Below are 18,771 nucleotides of genomic sequence, written 5' to 3'. Positions count from 1 at the left end.
AATTATACCAGTCTCCCTCCCAACCACACCTCCCAGAATCTGAATTCCTGGAAGAGGACTAACCCAGTTATCTCAGCTCCTTCACCGCACTTGCCCACACACACTGGGAGCTCAGGAAATGTAAACCTCACAGGATTTCAAGGGTGCGAAGAAAGGTCTGGGAAAAGAAGCCCACTGGGGCTGGGCCAGCTCTCTGATTTGCCGTGTGAGCTCCAGGGAGGCACTGGCCCTCTTTGTGCCAGTTCAGGGGTTGGCCCAGGTGGCCTCGAAGGGGCTTTCGAGTGCCAACACTGAGTATGCACTTCCCCTACGAAGCCTAATACAGTGGAGTCAGTGGATACCAGGCTTCCTACTCCCCCCAAACAGATGTCCCAACCCCCAAGGCCTCAAATCTCCACTTCTGGTGCTCTACCTTACACCGGCTACAAAGACAGAGACTCTGAGGTTCTGAAGGCCAAAGACCTAACAACTGCAAAATAGGAGCCCCCTCTGAGGATACTGGAGGACAGCATGTGAGTGAAAGGGATTTTTAGATGGTGAGGAAACTCCAGAGGCCACCTGACAGCCCTGGTTCTGCCCCCAGAGTGACAAACAAAGGTGAAGTGGTTCAAGTAACCAGAAACTCCCAAGAAGGAACTTCATGAGAAAACACTCATGAGGCGAGTCCAAAGGGGTCCTTGGCTTCTGGCCATCAGCACAGCCAAGGCCCTAATATGTAACCAAAGGCTTTTATTGGGAAAGGGAAATTGACTGAAAAGTGGCCCCTCAAGTCCTCACTGCCTGAGGCAGCTGGGGCCTCCTCCAGAGAGTTCAGGAAAGAAGGGGCCACCAAACCGGGCCCTCAGCAGGCTCAGGTATAGAGGTCAAAGTCAATGCGTTTGGAGTTGTAGAACTGTCCACCAGGAGGGTCCAGCTTCCGGCAATAAACACCATCTGCGAAGTAGCCTTCGTTCACCCAGGTCTGCAGGAAAAGAGAGCAAGAGCTGGGAAAGGACTGGTATGGGCGGTGGGGGAGGAGAGAAGTGGCAGAAAGAAGTAGAAAGGGGCTTACCTGCATCTGGGTGCTGGTGAAGGGCCCATACAGCTCAGCATCCCCTGTGTTCTCCCACTTATATTCCCACATCACGTCCACCAGACCATCTCCTGGCAACTCTGCTTCTAAAACAACAGACAAGGCCATCTGGGCCTCAAGTTCCCTGGCCCCTGCCCCTGCCCCCAGCACTCCTCTGCCCTCCAGTCTTACCTCCCTTCTGCGTAGGAGTTGGGGTCTCCAGCTCCCCCTCTGCCACTTCTTCAGCAAACATGTCCAGAGAGGGAGGGGGTGTGGTCTCAGGGGGTCCCTGGGTCCGGGACCCCAACCCCTTCAGCCGCATGGCTAATCGTTCCCTTGTCTCCTGATACACGCCAAGGTTGCCCCGGGCCACCATCTGGTCGGCCAACCCAGAGAGCCGATCCAAGCGCTGGGGGGAACTGGGCCGCCCACCCCCTTTGCTGCCCCCTTTGCCTCCTCCTCTGGCCCCCAGACGCCTCAGTGCGCCAGCTACGGTCTCTCTTGGCAACAGCAGCTCCAGAAGGCCCTCCAGAAGGGCTTGGGCACTCATTGGTGTCTGGCCCAGGCTGTCCTCTTCCTCTGAGTCGGACGGTGGGCGCTGATCAGGTGGCCGCTCCCTGATTTTCACCTGTGATGTGAAAACAGGGGTGGGGGTGGTTATCTCCTACAAACCGTGAGCAGGGCCCAAGCCCAGCACTGGCTGCCTCCAGGCCCCCACCACGTCAGCCCCTGGGCCACACCCAGTCAATGTTGTCTAGCCAGCTGTCTCGGATCTGAGCATCCCGGTTCAGGAAGTAGTTGCCATCAGCATCAAAGTGGCCTTCCTCCATCTCCTCCTGCAGGTTGAAGGGTGTGATCCGCACACCTCCCTCACTGGGGAGCGTGGCTGCTTCCTGACCTGCATGAAAGACACAGGCATCCCGTGCTGGGTGCACGCGCGCGTGCGCACACACACCCACACACACGCACGTGCGCGCCCTTGCCACCCCCCCATCCCCAAAAGCTCTATCTGTTCCTCCAGCAGAACCAATTCTTGGGTTTAGCTCACCTTCCACATCCTCCGAAGCCAAGATATCATATTTGCTGGACCCCTCCTCTTCATCATCATCCTCCTCATCACTGTCTAAAGAGTGTTTGCCTTTGAAGCGGCTCCCAGGACCCCCTGCCCCAGCCACAGGATCCACTGGCTGTGAGGAAGGGCCAGCAAGTTGAGAGACGCAGGTTACTGGCTATTCCTCAAAATACTCCAGGTAGAGTTTTCTTCAAAACCTTCCCCAACTGGAAATTCTCCAAACCCACTTCCCAGAGAACATGGAAAAGCTAGCCCCCTCTCTGCTTTCTTTGCCCCCTGCCCCCTTCTTTCTCTTCTGGCTTCTAGTTCTTTCTCTCCCCTCACTCCTCCTAAGAATGCAGGAGTCTGGCCCCCTCACCTTCTTCTTGGGAACACTGATTTCATCCTCATCATCCTCCTCTCCCACACCTTGGAAGGTCACTTTCCTCTTTGGCATGACTGGACTGAGGAGCCTTCCCTGGGCTGAGCCGAGAGAAAGGATGCAGATTAAGGGAAGTGGGCGAGGCTACTCACCGCGGAAGAGCCCCAGCACAACAAATAATCACCCGGTACGCACTAGATCCAGCTCGGGAGGAGAGGGAGCACAGAATGAGGGGCCGAAAGGGAAGCTGGCCGCCAGGAGGCCCCCCGGACTTGGTTCGGCATCCAAAAGAGTTGCTGGAGCGGGGGCGGAGGGGCGGTGGCGCAGAGGGGCTCCCCACGGGCAACCCCCACCCTTGACGAAAAAAGGCAGGCTCCCCCACGTACCCCCCCCCCCATCCCTAGCCCCCGCAGTCCTGGGTGCGACGGGGATCCGCGGGCTGACACCCTCTCCTCCACCCCCAGCTCCCTCAGAGCCCGCGGGGCCTGGACGGACCCAGGACCTGGCGTCCTGGCCACCCCCTCCGCCCCGCGCTGAACTCCCAGCTCCGCGGGGTGACCCCCAACTGTCCTGGGCTAAGTGTACAAGCCTAAGTGTACAAAGAGAGGCGGCAGAGCCGCGGGGATTCGAGCAGCCCCACCGGCTCGCGCTCACCTCAGGATCCACGGGAGGCCGTGGGGGAAGAAAAAGAGAGACTTTCACCAGGGCTACATCCGGGGCGCCGGGCGCCATCACCCGGAAGAGAACTGCGGAAGGCTCCAGAGAAGGCCGGAAGTGGCTTCACTCCGATTAGATGACTAGCTGGAAAAGCGGGCGGAAGTACGCCGAGAGCGGAGAAGACAACCCCGCCCTCCCCAGGGTGACGTGAGCAGTTTGGGGGCGACAACAGCGAGAACAGGCCACAAATGAACGCCTAGACCCTGATCAGACGATAGGGATGGCCGGATGCGGTTTAGATTCCCTCCTACAGCAGTTGGAGACTCTGAGGAGAAAGTGAAGCACACTACTTAAAGGGGCGCCCAGCATCAGGGAGGGGCGAAGTGGGACAGTGGGTTTCGGCCCGGTTCCCTTTACAGAGTTGAGTCACCTTTCCCCAGGGTTGGCCAAGGGCTTTGTGCCCCTCACCGTCTCCATAGGAATCCTGCTTTCCCAGTCAGTGTCCAGTTCTGTCCTCTCCTAGTCCGAGGTGCGGCCTTGCTCTTCTCCCTGAGGAGAGACCGAGTTCCCACGATGGCCCGCCTGGAGCCCCCAGCTGGCTTTGGGGGCACTTTCCGAACCCAGCTCTCTTTAGGACCCAGGGGAAGTCATTTACCCCACGCCTGTCCCCTGGTCGAGTTCCTGGTTTCAGAGGTGGGAAGAGCCATCACCGTACAGGTGACAGTGGTTCCTGTGTCCAGAATCCAGGCTAGAAGCCTCTTGTGCCCCGATCTCAGGTAGGCCTGGAAAGAGGCAACAATGCCTCTCTCTCAGACCACAGCCTCAGGATAAAGCCCCACTGCTGGCAAGTAGGGCCCCAGCGGCCCCAGCCCAGAATCTGTAAGCTGGCCCAAGGGGGAGAGCTAAAGGGGGGGGGGGGGGGGGGGATGGGGGGGGTGGGTATGGGTCCCTGTGCTGTGGGGACAAGACCTCTAGGTCTTTAGGACAGTCCTGAATCCCACTAGACTAAGGCTATGCCCAGGAAGAACCTACTGGAGCCCCAGGAGGGCAGCATGGGGTACCCATGATAATAAGGAGACCACCCCTCCTCTCTCCTGCCCCCAGGGTTAACTCCCAGATTGAACTACCATGAAACTGCACCGAAAGTCCGTGCTCAGTTTCTTCCACGGATACAGAACACAGGCTCCAGACCGGGAGGGCATCTTGCTAAAGAAGGGAGCCCGAAATATCAGCTATCAACGCCGCTGGTTTGTCCTCCGGGGAAACCTCCTCTTCTACCTGGAGCACCAGGCAGACCGCACACCCCTGGGCCTCATCCTCTTAGAAAACTGCCAGGTGGAGCCACGCCTCGGGGCCACAGAACCCTATGCCTTTACCATCTTGACCCCCGGGGTTGAGGGCACAGAAGGTGGGCGGACCTACAAGCTGGCAGCAGAAAACCAGGGAGAGCTGGCAGCGTGGCTGTGGGCACTGGCTGGGGTGAGCTGGAGGCGGCTGGTGGCGCTACTACCCCCACTGGAGGCCCAGTACCGGGAGCTGTGCCAGGCAGCTGGCCAACAACCCAGCTCACCCCCAGAGGACTGTGGCTTCCTAGCCACCCTCAGTCCCCCCTCCAGCTTCCAGGAGTTGCACGAGCACTTTGGGAAAGAGATCCGGGTGCTGCAGGTGGTGCGTAGAGGACTCCAGTCCAGTGACAACAGAGGCAGCAGATCCCAGGCAAAGGGGGAGCAGGAGCTCAACAGTTGTTGATGAGTGACTGAAAGATGGACCAAAGGCCAAAAGGTCCCTCCCTGCCAAGACCAGCTGAGTGCTTCAGCAGACACCCAGATCCTGGCCTGCTCCATTGTTTCCTCCCCACCCCCACCCCACCTAGTTCTTATTCTAACTCCCTTTATCAAATAACAAGGCAGGAGACAGGCCCAGGTACAACAGCAGGTTCTTTTCTGATTCCTCGAAGCGCCGCACAGGGTGGGAGCAGACAAGAGAATGTAAACATTGGGTTCCACCCCCTGGAGCTCAGGGGAAGACCCCTTACCCAGATAGGGGCTGGAGGGGAAACAAGGTGGAAGGCGGGGGCCCTGGTAAGACAAAGCAGGAGAGGCCTGAGAACACAGAGGAGGGTGGGTGAAAGAGAACAAGGAGAATGGTAGGTGGGGAAAGGGGGGACATTTCCTGTGCCAGTGCATGTCCCCTTAAATAAACGAGTGCAAGAACATTATGGAAGGAGAACCAAAGGATAGAAGACAGAGCAAGCACCCCCACCCTGGGCCGACCAGCTGCTCTGTACATAATTACAACAGAGATGTCCAGAAGTAGAGCAAGGAGAGCCGTGGCCCCCAGCCAGGAAGTGGGGGAGACCAGCAGGGCTGAAGAAGGGAAAGAGGAACCCAGCTCCACTCATGGATAAGGGGAGCAACTGGAGTGTAAGAATCTGAAAACTGCTGATTCCCATTGCCAAGTCACCCCTGAGGTGACAAAAGGCCAATCAGGACTGCACCTGGGAAAGAACCCCAAAGGAAATCGGGGCAGGAGTGCCAGAGACCCCAGCAGGACCTAACTGGAGGTGAAGGGGCTCCAGACTTGTTCACACCTGCCCCGAGGAAAGGCAGCTGCCCCATGCACTGTCACTGTCCCAGCTGTGTAGGGATCAGCAGCTGGCAAGGAGATGGGAAATCAAACCACTTTCCCCAGAAGGACAGTCTGCCCAGGAAGCTCGGGGCAGCACCCCAGGCCAGGCCTGCTCCTGACTGAGGGGAAAACAAGGGAGGCCATGCAGTCCAGCCCCGGGGACAGAGGTCAGAAGTAAGCATCCTGCCGGGCCTCAGATGCGGAGGACCTGTCCCCACCATCCTGGGGGCCTGGGGGTCCATCTGCCTTTCGACGCAGTGAGAGCTTCCTGCCTTGGGCCTTCTTTTCCTGCTTCTGCCGTTCCTTCTCCTGCTTCTGTTGCTCCTTCTCCTGCTCTTTTTCCCATTTCTGCCGCTCCTTCTCCTGCTTCTCCCGTTCTTTCTCCTGTTTCTGCCGCTCCTTCTCACGTTCCTTTTCCTGTTTCTGCCGCTCCTTCTCCTGCCTCCGAGTCTCCTTGGTGGGACCCAGTGGGGTGCTGTTGCCGGTAGGCGAAGGAAGGGATGGATGCAGTCCCTCAGCGGTGACCACAGGTCCTGGGGCAGGCCCAGCACTGGCCCTGCGGACAGGAGGGGGTGGGGAGGGGGCCCCTCCAGCTGCCCGGGAGCCTCGGCTCTTGAGGCCAGGGAGGCTAAGAAGGCTGGAGGAGGGGCCCAGGGGTGGCTGCTGCCGCCGACGCTCCTCATGGATGGCCCGGGAGCCATGTAGTCGCCGAGAGGGCCGATACTGCAGCTCCCCCCGGGTTTCTCGCCACTTCTTGAGCTGGGCTGTGTTCTCTCGCTCAATCAGTGCTTCTGTCACTGGGAGGTTGGTCACCTAGACGGAGAAGAAACGGGTACCGGAGTGAAGGTGAGGATGGGGATGGGCTGAAGCAGGTGTGGGTGTGCTAAGGCCACGGCCTACCTCGTGCACCAGGAAGTCCTCCTGCATGCACTGCTGGGGCAGGTTGCGCAGCTGCTCCATGGTCTCATACATGCCTTGGCAGGAGCGCAGCTTCTCCACTGAGCCCAACGTGTGACGCAGCAGCACCAGGGCCACGCGGAAGATGATCTTGACGCCTGCAAGGTCAGAAAGAAGAGAGCGCGGGTGATCAGGGCTGGGACCTCAGTGTGTCCCAGTCAGAAGAGACTCAACAGGCCCCATCCCTGTCTAGTGCCAACCGTACAGATGAGGAAACTGAGGTCCCACGAAGGGAAATGAGCTGCCATGGGTTTCGAGTTCCTGAGAGGAACAGTAGGTTCTGGACTGATAGCAGAGCCAAGACTAGGCCCCAGTTTCTCCAGCCCCCAGACTGCTTACAGGGAAGCCTAGGTCCCAGAGGCAACTTCGGGCAGCAGGCCACTCTCTGGCAGCCACCATGGAAACCCCGGCCCCCTCATGGCCTGAACGGCTACAGAAGTACCTTCACAGAAGAACATATCCCAGACACGCAGCACTGAAGCCCAGGGCAGGGTGCGGGCAAAGATGCACATGAACCATTCTGTCATGTAGAGCACGGGGTCAATGCGTTGCCGCCGCAGGTGTCGGTGTGCCAGCGGGGAGGCCCGGCGCAACAGCGCAAAAAAGATTTCTCCGTCCAGCTGAATGGCCTCCTGGAAGTGGGATGAACCATGAGAAGAGGCCTACTGTGGCTCCCGTGGGGTAGGACTGTCCCTAGTGGGGGATCCTCACCTCAGTGGGAGAGGCCCAGAGCAGAGGGACAAAAGGACCAAGGGGGGGGGGGGGGGAGAGGGAGGAGGCAGGACAAGGACCTCCCTGCAGCCTCAGGAGAAAGTCACAACCTTGGGTGCACCCAGCCCCCAGACACTCACCAGCCCTGCACTGTAGTAACCGGGGAGGTACTTGTCACAGATCTGCACCAGGCACCAAAAAGCTTGCTGAGAAGAGCGAGAACAAGGAAGGAGGGAGGGGCCTGAGAAACAGGGAGCAGAGAGCTCCCCCATCACCACTGTAGGCCAAGGTCCTCCCAGTCCCTCCCCAACCAGGACCAGCGTATGCTGACCTCAGCAGGCATGTGCATGAGCAGCACGGCGGCCACTGGGGCCTGGGCCTGGCAGTAGCCCTCATCGGGCCGGTAGATAGTGTAAGCCTTCAGGATTCGATACAGGTCCTGTTGCCTGTGGGTATTGGGAAAGACCATGAGGGCAATCACAGGAGTTGGGGGCTCTCTGCCCCAAACTAAGCCTGCCCCCCACAACCAGCCCCAGCCCAGACCCCTCCTAGATCCAGTTCCAGATTAACCTCAGAGGTTCACCACCACGCACCTCCACCGACCTTCCTAGCACTGCTATCAAGGTTAAGCCAATGACCGAGACCATCATCAAAGCATTCCAGGCTCCAGCTTCCCACCCTTGCCTCCACATCCTATGTGCTCCCTACCCGTTCCCCAGCACAGGATGTGCTCTCTCTCCATCCTTCATCTGCCACCACCCCATAGACCTTCAAGGTCACCTTCTTCAGAAAGCTTCCACTGTCCACAGCATCAGATCTCCCGTAGCACTGTCTGAATTCTTTGATCACCCCAGAGCAGGGCCTGCCCTAACTGCCTCAGTGGATTTCATCAGTTCTCTGCCAGCATGTCCATTGGGACCTGGTTCTTGGTGAAGGCTTGAGAAGCCAGCTGTGCCTCAGACCTTTCTCGTGTCTCTGTATCCCAAAGAATAAAATCTCTGCTCTAGACCTGTCCTCTTGAGGGTGCCCATCGTTGTGTCTGAGAATTCCATTCACTTAGCCTCACGTTGGAAAAGAGAGCCCTACATCACTCCCCGTGGCTAATCAAGTCTTAACACTACATGTTGAGTTTCATTCATGCCTGTTCCTTCTCTCTACCTCCACAGCCATTCCGTAGCTCAGACTTTCATTTCTTACCCAGAAAAAAGTAAAAAGTAATAACCTCTTACATCCCCAAATTCAGTCATTGAAGTGTGATCTTGTGTTTTACCTGCATACCTCCCCAGTACTATTTACTTAATATTTTTTCTCCACTTAGCAATAGCATCCATGAAATGACAGGTTTGATGTACTAGTTATTTTACCTAATACCTATTAAACATGTAACTCCCACAAGCTCCCATGCTATTTTTACCCACCTACCTGCATCTGTGTCCCTGCTTTCTCCCTGTTGCTGTGGGTGAACTGTCTGTGGTCCTGGCCAAACACAGCTTTTCCACTTGGGTACTGCGTCCCATCCCCTCTCACCTACACAGTCCATCACTCCAGCAAGCCTCCCACCTCTCCTGCATCATCAGTTTTTCTCTCCCTACTAGATCATTCCCAGTGGCATACCAGTATCTGTTATTTCCTCTATGTTACAAAAAAAGTCTCTTGACTACCCCCCTTCCCCTCCAAACATTACATCATTTCTCTCTCTACCTAGTCAGCAAAACTTCAGAATACAGACTTGCTGTCTTTAATCTCTTTCCTCCCATTCTCCAGTCAGGCTCTACACTACTGCCCTGTGCAAACTGCCTTTATCAAGGTCACTAATGACCTCTACTGTGCTGAATCCAGAGGTCAATTTGCAGACTTGACTTTACTTGACCCATCAGCAGCATTCCATACAACTGGTCCCAAAACCCCTCTTCGATTTGCTTCCAGAGATCACACTGCCCTGGTTCTCCTTCTACCTCTCTAGTTTCTCCTTCCTGTGCTGGTTCGTTCTTATCTTCCCATTCTTGAAATGTTAGAGCTGCAGGGCTCAATCTCTGAGTTTCCTTTTGTATCTACACTTGCTGCCTTGATGAGCTCGTCCAATCCCACAGGTGAAATTTAGTCCCATCTAGAGGCCAATAACTCTCAATCTCCAGCTTACCTCCAGTTTAAACTTCTCCCCAAATTCCAGACTTATACAGGTCATACATCCAACTTTCTTGACATCTCCAGATGGATGTCCAATTAGCATTTCAAACTTCACATTCCTAAACTGAGCTCTTAACATACCCCTCTAACCTCCTTTTCTCATCCACACCAATATATGAACAACTCCATTTGTCTAGTTTCTCAGGCCCAAAACCTTCAGAGTCGGCCTTAATTCCAATCTCTCTCTCTCTCTCTCTCTCTCTCTCATACAGTCCACATCTAATCTATTGGCAAATCCTTTTGGCTCTACTTTCAAAATATAGACAGAACCCAACCACTTTTCCCCATAGTTCCATGGCTACCATTCTGATATATCTATCATACTCTCTCTCCTGGATTATGGAAATAGTCTTCTAACAAGTCTCTCTGCTTCCGTCCTTGTCTCCTTATACTATTCTCAGCACAGCAGCCAGAATGATCCTTTTAAAACACAAGTCAGATCATTATAACCACATCTCCATTCACATTCTCTATTCCCCTTTCTTGCTTTAAACTCCTCTTTAATACTTACCACCCTTTCACATACAACATACTTTCCTTCTTTGTCTTATTTACTTATTTTCTATCCTCACTAAAATGTAATAAGCCCCATAAGGGCAGGAATTTTTGTCTTGTTAACTGCTATCATCTGTGACTAGACCAGTTCCTGGCAGATAGCAGGTGTTCAGTTAAATATTTGCTGAAAAGATGAACCAACTGATGAAAAATGTGCATCTGAGAGTCACCTAATACCATCTTGCATATTACTAAGGAGTGATATATATACATCTTGGGGAAGTCTAGCATAGAGAACAAAAGTACAAGTGCCTCGGAACAATTTTTAAGGCCCTCTGGTGATCTGACCCGAAACTGCTTTTCCAGCCTCAGCTCCACTCAACCCCACATCCCAGAGACAGCTTATATAAACCCCCAGCCAGGAAAAACCTGCCCCTGGCTCTGCTCCCATCTAACCTTCAAAACCCAACTCAAATGCAACCTCTTCAATAAGTCCTTGTTGTGCCTCTCCATCTCCCCTCCAACAACCCCCCAGCCCTGAGTCAGAATCTCCTTCCCAGGACAGTTCCCTCAATATGGCTTGACACTCAATACATTAAGGACCACCTTCCTAGAAGCCCTGGAGGGCAAGAACAGCTTTCAACCCAGCCCTGTATCCACCTGGAGCCTTCTACAGACTGACCCACGTGATCAGGCCATCTTACCCATGCCCTCCTCGAGCGGCAAACATCTCATGGAAAGGGAATTGGCGGTGCAGGTCCTTCTCAATCACATCCAGCCACTTGGGGTCCCCAGGAGCCCGTTCCAGCTCCTGCAGTGGGACATCAGGGATTATCTCAGGATCTAGGGGGACTGATGATACCCTTCACACAGTATCACATGTCCCCATACCCTGGACACACCTCAAACTTGCCAGGGTTCTGCTCCAGGAGTTCCTTGCTATTGGACAGGTACTGCCAGGCCTTGGCTCTGAGGGAGGAGGGGATCCCCTTCCGGCAGCGCAGCTTCACCTAAGGCAGAGTGGCAGGCAGGGTGACAGCTTCAGGGGCTGGCATAGCCTCCAGGCTTTCCCCAGCAGTCCTCAGGCTTCCTGGGACAGCCCTCCCACATCTCATTGGCTTGACTCCACTGGACCTGGCCTGGCCTTCTATCTTTAAAACTACTCCTCCCCCCAGGCCCAAGAACCACCCATCCCCAATGTGGTCTAGAGAACAAATACTATCATGGCTTCCCTGGAGTATATGAGCTCTCCCTAACCCCTTCCAAACTTGTCCATTGCCCTGCCCACCAGTCAGCCTCCCAAACCTTCTGGAAACGCCGTGACAGCCACTTATCCCAGTTACTGAACATCTCCAGCCATTTGAGTTCCCGCTGCCGAGCCACATCTACAGGAATGGAGCTCTCTCTGCGGGATGAAGAAAGCATGGAAAGGGTCAACAGCAGTGGTATAAAACATGGATTGCTGGCAGAACTGAAGCAAGCCACCCACCTCCCCAGGCTCAAATGAGAGACTGGATGTAAAAGCATTTTGTGAGCTACCAAATATCAGGATATCTGGCCACTTAGCCATCGAAGGGCCTAGTTCACCACACTGAAAGGACTTCTTCCCTTGGAAGGAATCTCTGTACAGAGATGGTGTTCTCATGTTGGATCTCTGTACATGTTGGGTGTGTTCAAATCCTGCTGATGGCACATACAAGTTTGGGGAGAGGGTACAGAATATTTAAAAGCCACAGTTTGCATTAGACCTGGGTCCAAGTTCTAGCTTTACCACTTACTCATTGTGTGACCTTGGGCAAGTCATAGAATTCCTCTAAGCCTCAATTTCCTCATTTGTAAGGTGGAGAAAAAAATAGGATCTACCTGAGAGGTTATATAATAGCAAGTGCTCAGTAAGAGCAATTGTTATCCATAAAACAGAATACAGAACAAATATAAATATACTTCTCTGCCTCCTTAGAAGCAACTGAGTTTCCTCCTATCAGACCCTTGAGATCCCCTGGGCCACCTGCAATTCCCTCTACCTCCTTCCTGAAGTCACCCGAGATTCTCAAGCAAATGAAGCTTTCCTTGCACTGTTTGCCCATTGTTCTGTCACAGCTTCACACTCAAGATACCCCAGGAGTCTTGAAACAGTTACGTGTAGGAGCCAGTACCAGGAAATGAGTGGAATGGAAGAAAGCGCTTGAATTTCCAGACCAACCTGAGCTCAAATCCCAGTTCTGTCCATTAGAAATTGGGAAATCTTGGCAAGTGATAACCTGAATCTCTTCCTCATCTGTCAAAAAGGGATGCCACCATCTACATCACAAAGGTATGAGAGAACTACTGAGAAACTGTATATAAAGGACTGGCAAATGGATGGGCTCATTAACTATTAGTTTCTTTTGTCTTAGAACCACTTAATCATTGCTCATTAATATTTTAAAAATATTTATTATGTATTTTTGAGAGAGAGAGACAGAGCGTGAGCAGGAAAAGGGCAGAGAGAGAGGGAGACACAGAATCTGAAGCAGGCTCCAGGCTCCAAGCTGTCAGCAGAGAGCCTGACACAGGGCTCAAACTCACGAACCTCAAGATCATGACCTGAGCCAAAGTCAGACGTTTAACCAACTGAGCTACCCAGGCGCCCATCATTGCTCATTAATTTCTATCATAAGTTGGTTCCAAACCCTACTAAGGATCAGGAAGAATTAGGTAATATCTTTCCTGCCCTCAAGAAGGTCACAAGCTTGCAGGGGAGATAACTGCAATGTGGTGTGGGAAATGAAATAACAAAAATGCACAGGAGAGGCACTGACTGGAGTAGGGGCAGTGGATATCAGGAAAGGCTTCCTAGAGGAGGAGACATCTTCATTATAAGCCAGGAGGGACTGAGTAGAACATACCAAGACAAGAAGGAGGAGAAAGGCATTCCTGGCAGGTGGAACAGCCTGAGTATGAAGGGGAAGAGACTACAATCAGTTCAACAGGACCACAGTATTAAGTGCATGGTGAGAAGTGGTGGGAGAGAAGACCAGAAAGACTGGCAAAGGCAGAAAATAAGGAGTCCATCTGCAGAATAAAGCACATGGGACTTTATCCTGTGGCCAGGGGAGAGCTACCATAAGTTTTTAAGGTAACATGTGCCCCAGTCAGCCTGGCCTCAGAAGTATGTTCTTCCAGCATGGAAGATAGATTTTAGAGGGACAAAATTACAAAGCAGAGAAACATAATCGAGCAACGTGCCTGGCACACAAGAGGGGCTCACTGAAATCCAATTCAATCCAAGTTCCTTAGGGCAGCAGAGTATTGAGGAGAAAGCCACTGGTCACACAGATCCAGGTGTGAGTGGGGCAATTCACTCAACTGCTCTAATCCTGTTTCTTCACCTATACATTGGGTACAACAGTGCATCCTTCCAGCATGGGAAAACACCAAGGTCAAACTTCAGTTGCCTTCCTAGGACCATGAATGTTGGTGCTCAATCAAAGGTTTTCTGTTTTTTGTTGGATTATAAAACACCTAGAATACCTTCCCACAGTGTTTTCCCCAACTCCAGGCAGGTGCCCCCCACCCCAACACACATAACACGATTAGACTAAATCCTACTCATTCTTCAGGATTTGGAACAGACTCAGTTGAATTCTGAGTGGGCAAAAGGTCCCTTCCCTAGTACTCACAAAATCCTGTAAAGATCTCTAGGCTAAACCTAAAACACATTGACATCAATTGTTTAAGTATTTGTTTCTCCCTTTTGACAATGAGTGCCTTGAAACAACTATTTTATCCCTAGTACCTAGCACAGGGCCTGGCACCTGGGTGCTCAGGTGATGCTGTAGGTTGAACTGACCAGCAGGTTAAAGCGGTACATGAACAATGGGCAGGATCCTTCCCAGAGAGAGGGAAGGAAGAAGTCAGAGGCAATCACACCCCCACATCAGGAGTGACTCAGGCCCCTGGAGGGAACTAGGAAAGAGTAAGCCCGGCTGGGGAGATGAGGAAATGGGGAAGAGGCCTCCCCCATCCCCTTCCTTCAGTAAAAACACAAGATTGCCCTTCTCTGTTTCGCAGAGGAGCCTTACCCTCACGGTGTCCCCTCTACCGACCAGGCCTCCCCCAGCTCATCATCCCATCAGACCTAGGGCTATGGGGGAGGGAAGATGACTGCATCCCTCCCAGACTCCTTCCCTTTCAGGGACCAAATATCTCTACCAGAATCCCTGCCCAGCCAGCCCTCCAGAATATCTGACCCACAGCTGGAGTTTTTCACATCAAGGAGCTGGGACGACCTTAAGTATTACCTCATTCAACCTTTCACTATATAGAGATGGAAACTGAGACACAGAAATAGGGAAAACACTAGCTCAAGGGCACACAACACACTAAAAGCAAAGCTCAAACCCAGAACTCCTGACACCTGGCCTGAAACTCTAACATGCAAGTGCCACCAAAACCTCAGGATGCTCTAGGCATGACAGGGATCACCAAGTAGCTCACTCCTGCTGGAGCCACTCCCCTGAAGTCCTGGAGGAGGCTGAGCTGCCAGGATCTGGGCAAGGTGTATCATTTCCTCCTCCCCAACCTCTGCTTCCCTGAAGCCCCACGGGGTGCCCACTGGGTACTCACAGACTGCCCGAATACTGGCTGCCCCCAAGGAAGCCATACTTGTCCGTCTTGCGAAGGGCCAGCCCATTTATCTCCGAGTCTGAGCCCATGGAGCTCACATCATCTGCCAAGGACTCCAAGGTCCCAGACATGAGGCTTACAGAGTCCAAGTAGCTCAGAGTGTCCGGGGCCTGCCCTCGAGGCCCAGAGATGCCAGGTCCCAGGCTGGACGTGGAGCCTAGGTCCTGAGAGTTTTCAGCAGGCTCCGGAGCTGGGGTGACCGTCACGACAGTTACCAGAGCCTCACAAGTTCCTGAAGGGCCTGTGCCAGACCCTGAGGGGTCCTCTGGAGCCTGTGCAGTTGATGCTGATGTTGCTGCTGCAGCTTCATGTCCACTTGCCACCTGTCCTGCTGTCACTGCTGCAACCCGCGCGGTCACTCCTGAGGCAGCTGTGGTTCCCGGCTTGGGGGCAAGAGGGGGTTTGGCGGTCAGAACCCCAGGAACTGTTCTGGAAGGGGTCCTGGTGGGGGTACCTGGTCCAGGGGCGGGTGAGGTTCTAGCCTCCTCCGTCTTCGGAGAATCTGTCCCCGGGCCCAAAGCCATGGACATCTCGGCTCCTGCCACTGCCGCGGGCACCAGGGGGTCTGGGTCAGCGGAGACTTGCGCCCTCGGGGCTTCGGATGAGGCCTCCAGAGTCAGCACCACCACTGTGCTGCCTGTGACGGTCGAGGCCGGGGCCGAGGTCTGGGTGGGCCCCGGGACCCAGGCGGGCTTCGCCTCCCCGGGGGCCACCAGGGTGACGGGGGCCGAAGTGGCCGTGGTCACTGGCGGCCCCGGAGCCACCACCACGACAGGCCCGGCCCGGGACCCGCGGGGCGGCGGCGAGGGGGCCGCGGGGGCGCCATGACGGCGCGGCGGGGCCACCAGGGGCGCCGGGCCCGTCTCCATGGCCGCGGGCCACCCCTCACATCACCCCGCCGGGGCGGACGCAGAAGGCGCCGCCCCTCAGGCCGCTCCGCGCCGCCCGCCAAGGAAGAGGAGAAGGCGAAGGGCGCGGCCCGGCGCGCGTCGCAGATGAGGGCGGCGCGCGGGCCGCCGCCGGGCGCGCGGAGGCGTGGCAAGGGTCCTGGGGCGCCAGGCGCCGGGGTCTCGCTCGCGCCCTCTCACCCCTGGCGCTCTCTCGCCGCCGCCCCCTCCCTCCTGCTCCGGGCGAGCGGCCGACCTCGCGCCTGCGCACACGCCTCAGTGCCGGCTAAGCGGCCAGCATTTCGGCGTTTCACGCCTGCGCGCGGACAGTGCCGTCGCGCTCCTTTTTTCTCCCTCCTCGTCAGAGTGTTTGGGCGAATAATAGGAGAGGGGGAACTGGGTTTCTGCCAATCGTTGGAAGGGTGGGTGGGGCTGGAGGTGGGAAGGGGCTGGGTAATTTGGGAAGAGGAAATGGAGAAGAAGAAGGGCTGGAAGACCAATGAGAAGGGGGGTGAAGGCAGGAGGAGGTGGGACGAAAGAAGTAACTAATAGAAAAGCGCGAGGCTGAACGCCCTGGCCAATAAAAATGGCTAAAGAGTGAATGACCGCGGAAGGAGGCGGGTGCTGTGCGAGAAGAGGCTAGCTTGGCCAATAGGAATACTAAAAAGGGAGCCAATGAAAAGGGCGAGTAGGTGGAGGGCAAGTTGACAGACAGTGGCGTCTATTTAGGCAGTGACAGACGGCATCCGCAGTCAATAGGAAGGGCTGAGGAATTCTTAAAGTCTCCCAAGAAGGTCACGAAAGAATGACAGCTGGGGGGGGGGGGGGGGCAGGCCAAATTTGCAATTAATTTGCATTGTCAGCCAATAAACGCATTCCCTCGCTTAAGCAATTGGGAGGAAGAGAGACGGCTGTCTCAGCCAATGGAAGCATCCAAAGTGTAGGGGTGCTGCCAGCAGGCGGTGCCAGCCCAGGGATATCGGTGACAACCGGAGACAAGCGCAGAAGGGGGGTGACAGTTGGGGATAGCACTGTGAGGGGGCGGGGGCCAGGGACATTACTGCAGCCCTTAGCCAATAAGAGCATGGCGCTGCTTTGTTTGAGTCCTTTCTGGGCTCCCATTCTGTCTGTCTCTCTCTTTTTTAAGTAGGCTCCACACCCAACGTGCGGCTTCAAGTCACGACCCCGAGATCAAGAGTCGCATGCTCTACCAACTGAGCCAGTCAAGCGCCTCCTAGGCTCCCCTTCTCCATCCAGCTTCAGAGCCACCTCACTGTCGTGGTCTGTGAGACCCTACCACAGATCCAATGCCTTGATCAAGTCCTCTCAACCTCCACTCCGTCTCTAGTTCTCATCTCGGTCTCACAACCAACTTCAATACTCCAAAGCCCAGGCGACTATAACCAGAGCCTCCAAATCCTCTAAGCGACCCATTTCTCTAGATCCTCCCAAGCCCTTAAGTCCTTCTCCTAGCTCCCCAGCTATCTGAGCTCCTCCCCAGAATCCAGGCTCTAATTCCTCATCCTCTGAGTGCCGCCCCCCAGCATTCTAGTAGGCATCCTAGACCCAAACTATGAATTCCCAGTAACAGGAACTCCCATATCTGTATTCTTATTCTTTTGGGTATCCAGGACCTATCCCATCAACTCCTCTCCCCTCACTGCCACACCTCTCTATACTCCTCATTTTCTAAGAAACCAGACCCCAATCTCCTGAGTACCCCCCCCCGCCCTTGCTACCCTAGACCACAAACACAAAGCCCTGACTTTACAAGCCTCTCCTTTCTCTGACCCACATCCCTCTGAGCCTCAGGGTTAGAGGGCCCAAATTTCCATACAGAGTCCACCATCCTGAAATTTCAGTCAGACCTAGCTCCCAATGCCCAGGTCCTCCTTGGTTTCTGAGTTCTCTTAGGCTACTCACTCCCAGCTCAGACCCAGATCCTGTGTATTCTCATTCAGTGTCTGAATTAGATATACAGCTCCTGATCTCCTCCTCAACTTCCCCACTTTTCATTTGGCCCAAGCTACCTGAGCACTTTCCCTTTTCCCCTCTTTGGAGTTTTCCTCCCCTCCCAGAATCCAGGAATAAGGCTCCTCCCTGGGCCTAGACCCCCATGGTAACCTTATAAGGTGAGACAGCTGTCCACTGAAGTAGGGAGGGGCCAGTGCAGGAGGCCGAGGGCAGCTGCTAAGTTTAGGGTGGCTCCTTCTCTCTTCTTAGAGACAACAGGTGGCTGGGCCCCAGTGCCCAGAAAAGAAAATGTCTTAGAGGCATTGGCATGAGGCTGGAGGAGGGAGACGGAGGAGGCATCTTCCTCAGGACACTGGGTCCTAAAGGAAGCAGATGAAGGAGGAGATGGGTGTCCTTGCCCATCGTGGCCTCCTGGGGTTTCCTCAGCCGCTATTTCCCCAGGAGAGGGCACCTCAAAGTCATACAGTCAGCCAAACTTGTTCTTGCCCAGAATGGAGAAAGGGGCCACTGGCCATCCCAGCCCCCCAGGCGGAGGTGACCAAGTAGCAGTCCTCTTGGGGTCTTTGACTCCCCTCCGCTCGGTTCCAACTTTCATAATAGGACCCAAAGAAACGATTACAGACTCACATTCCATTATGTTCTCCTGTTTCAAACCTTTCCAAGGCTCCCAAGTTCTCAACCCTCAGCCTGGCATTGAAGCCCCTCCAGTCTCTGGTCTCCAGCCCCTTGCACCCTCTGCTCAAGCCCCATTACCATTCTGGCAACGTGATCTTTCACTTCTCCAGGCCTGTGCCCGTCTGTGCTCTCTGCTTAGCACACCTGCCCCTCCACTTCCACCTGACCCACTTCTCCTGGCCTTCATAAAGTCATCCCCATACTCCCAGACACAGCTGCTATGCTCTCTACTTCTGTACTCCTGACCAAACGCTGTGAATCATTCTCTGCATTTATCCTGTCTCCACAGCTAGACTCTAAGTCCACCAAGACAGGGCCTAACTATTCATTGTAATGATTATATTTCACTAAACTGTTCCCAAATGGTGTTCATATCCACAAGTTCTGTGGGATGGGAATTAATACCCATTTTATAGAGGGTGGAAACAAGACCCAGGGAGTTGAAGCA

General features: G+C 54.5%; 3 protein-coding genes across 8 annotated transcripts; 1 reads left to right on the top strand and 2 right to left on the bottom strand.

Moving 5' to 3' along the window:
* Nucleotides 1–659: 659 nt before the first annotated feature.
* On the bottom strand, nt 660–3,279 carry CD2BP2 (CD2 cytoplasmic tail binding protein 2). Of its 2 annotated transcripts, none has more exons than XM_019820697.2 (7): nt 3,139–3,279; nt 2,482–2,585; nt 2,100–2,238; nt 1,792–1,949; nt 1,244–1,679; nt 1,052–1,158; nt 660–983 (listed from the first exon to the last, which is right to left on the bottom strand). In XM_019820697.2, exons 2-7 carry the CDS (start codon nt 2,557–2,559, stop codon nt 870–872), a joined length of 1,032 nt encoding a protein of 343 aa, XP_019676256.1. In that variant the 5' UTR covers nt 2,560–2,585; nt 3,139–3,279; the 3' UTR covers nt 660–869. The 2 variants fall into 2 exon arrangements, with proteins under 2 accessions (XP_019676256.1, XP_003998707.1); XM_003998658.5 differs by having other exon boundaries at nt 660–961.
* Nucleotides 3,212–5,070, top strand: LOC101086689 (sesquipedalian-1-like). 5 transcript variants are annotated; one of them, XM_019820701.3, is made up of 2 exons: nt 3,212–3,348; nt 4,246–5,070. In XM_019820701.3, exon 2 carries the CDS (start codon nt 4,270–4,272, stop codon nt 4,888–4,890), a length of 621 nt encoding a protein of 206 aa, XP_019676260.1. In that variant the 5' UTR covers nt 3,212–3,348; nt 4,246–4,269; the 3' UTR covers nt 4,891–5,070. The 5 variants fall into 5 exon arrangements, with proteins under 5 accessions (XP_019676260.1, XP_019676258.1, XP_006942214.1 ...); XM_019820699.2 differs by having other exon boundaries at nt 3,320–3,477; XM_006942152.3 differs by having other exon boundaries at nt 3,324–3,561.
* Nucleotides 5,061–16,025, bottom strand: TBC1D10B (TBC1 domain family member 10B). The gene is made up of 9 exons (XM_011290552.4): nt 14,728–16,025; nt 11,425–11,524; nt 11,022–11,129; nt 10,824–10,930; nt 7,769–7,883; nt 7,578–7,643; nt 7,169–7,358; nt 6,670–6,824; nt 5,061–6,582 (listed from the first exon to the last, which is right to left on the bottom strand). The coding sequence occupies exons 1-9, from the start codon at nt 15,654–15,656 to the stop codon at nt 5,938–5,940; spliced, it is 2,415 nt and encodes an 804-aa protein (XP_011288854.3). The 5' UTR covers nt 15,657–16,025; the 3' UTR covers nt 5,061–5,937.
* Between the last annotated feature and the right edge of the window lie 2,746 nt (nt 16,026–18,771).

The sequence above is a fragment of the Felis catus genome, chromosome E3 (genome assembly GCF_018350175.1).
Source record: "Felis catus isolate Fca126 chromosome E3, F.catus_Fca126_mat1.0, whole genome shotgun sequence".
Classification (NCBI taxonomy): Eukaryota; Metazoa; Chordata; class Mammalia; order Carnivora; family Felidae; genus Felis; species Felis catus.
This window is presented reverse-complemented; position numbering and strand designations above follow the sequence as displayed.

What these genes read in the sequence shown, in the direction of transcription:
- CD2BP2 (XM_019820697.2), bottom strand. Translation starts at nt 2,559, where the DNA reads ATGCCAAAGAGGAAAGTGACCTTCCAAGGTGTGGGAGAGGAGGATGAT. An exon ending in AACTCCTACGCAGAAGGGAG is followed by an intron (nt 1,159 to 1,243) that starts GTAAGACTGGAG and finishes CTGTTGTTTTAG; the next exon opens with AAGCAGAGTTGCCAGGAGAT. An exon ending in TCACCAGCACCCAGATGCAG is followed by an intron (nt 984 to 1,051) that starts GTAAGCCCCTTT and finishes GTCCTTTCCCAG; the next exon opens with CTCTTGCTCTCTTTTCCTGC.
- LOC101086689 (XM_019820701.3), top strand. Translation starts at nt 4,270, where the DNA reads ATGAAACTGCACCGAAAGTCCGTGCTCAGTTTCTTCCACGGATACAGA.
- TBC1D10B (XM_011290552.4), bottom strand. Translation starts at nt 15,656, where the DNA reads ATGGAGACGGGCCCGGCGCCCCTGGTGGCCCCGCCGCGCCGTCATGGC. An exon ending in AGCCAGTATTCGGGCAGTCT is followed by an intron (nt 11,525 to 14,727) that starts GTGAGTACCCAG and finishes TTCATCCCGCAG; the next exon opens with AGAGAGCTCCATTCCTGTAG. An exon ending in GTTACTACAGTGCAGGGCTG is followed by an intron (nt 7,359 to 7,577) that starts GTGAGTGTCTGG and finishes TCCCACTTCCAG; the next exon opens with GAGGCCATTCAGCTGGACGG.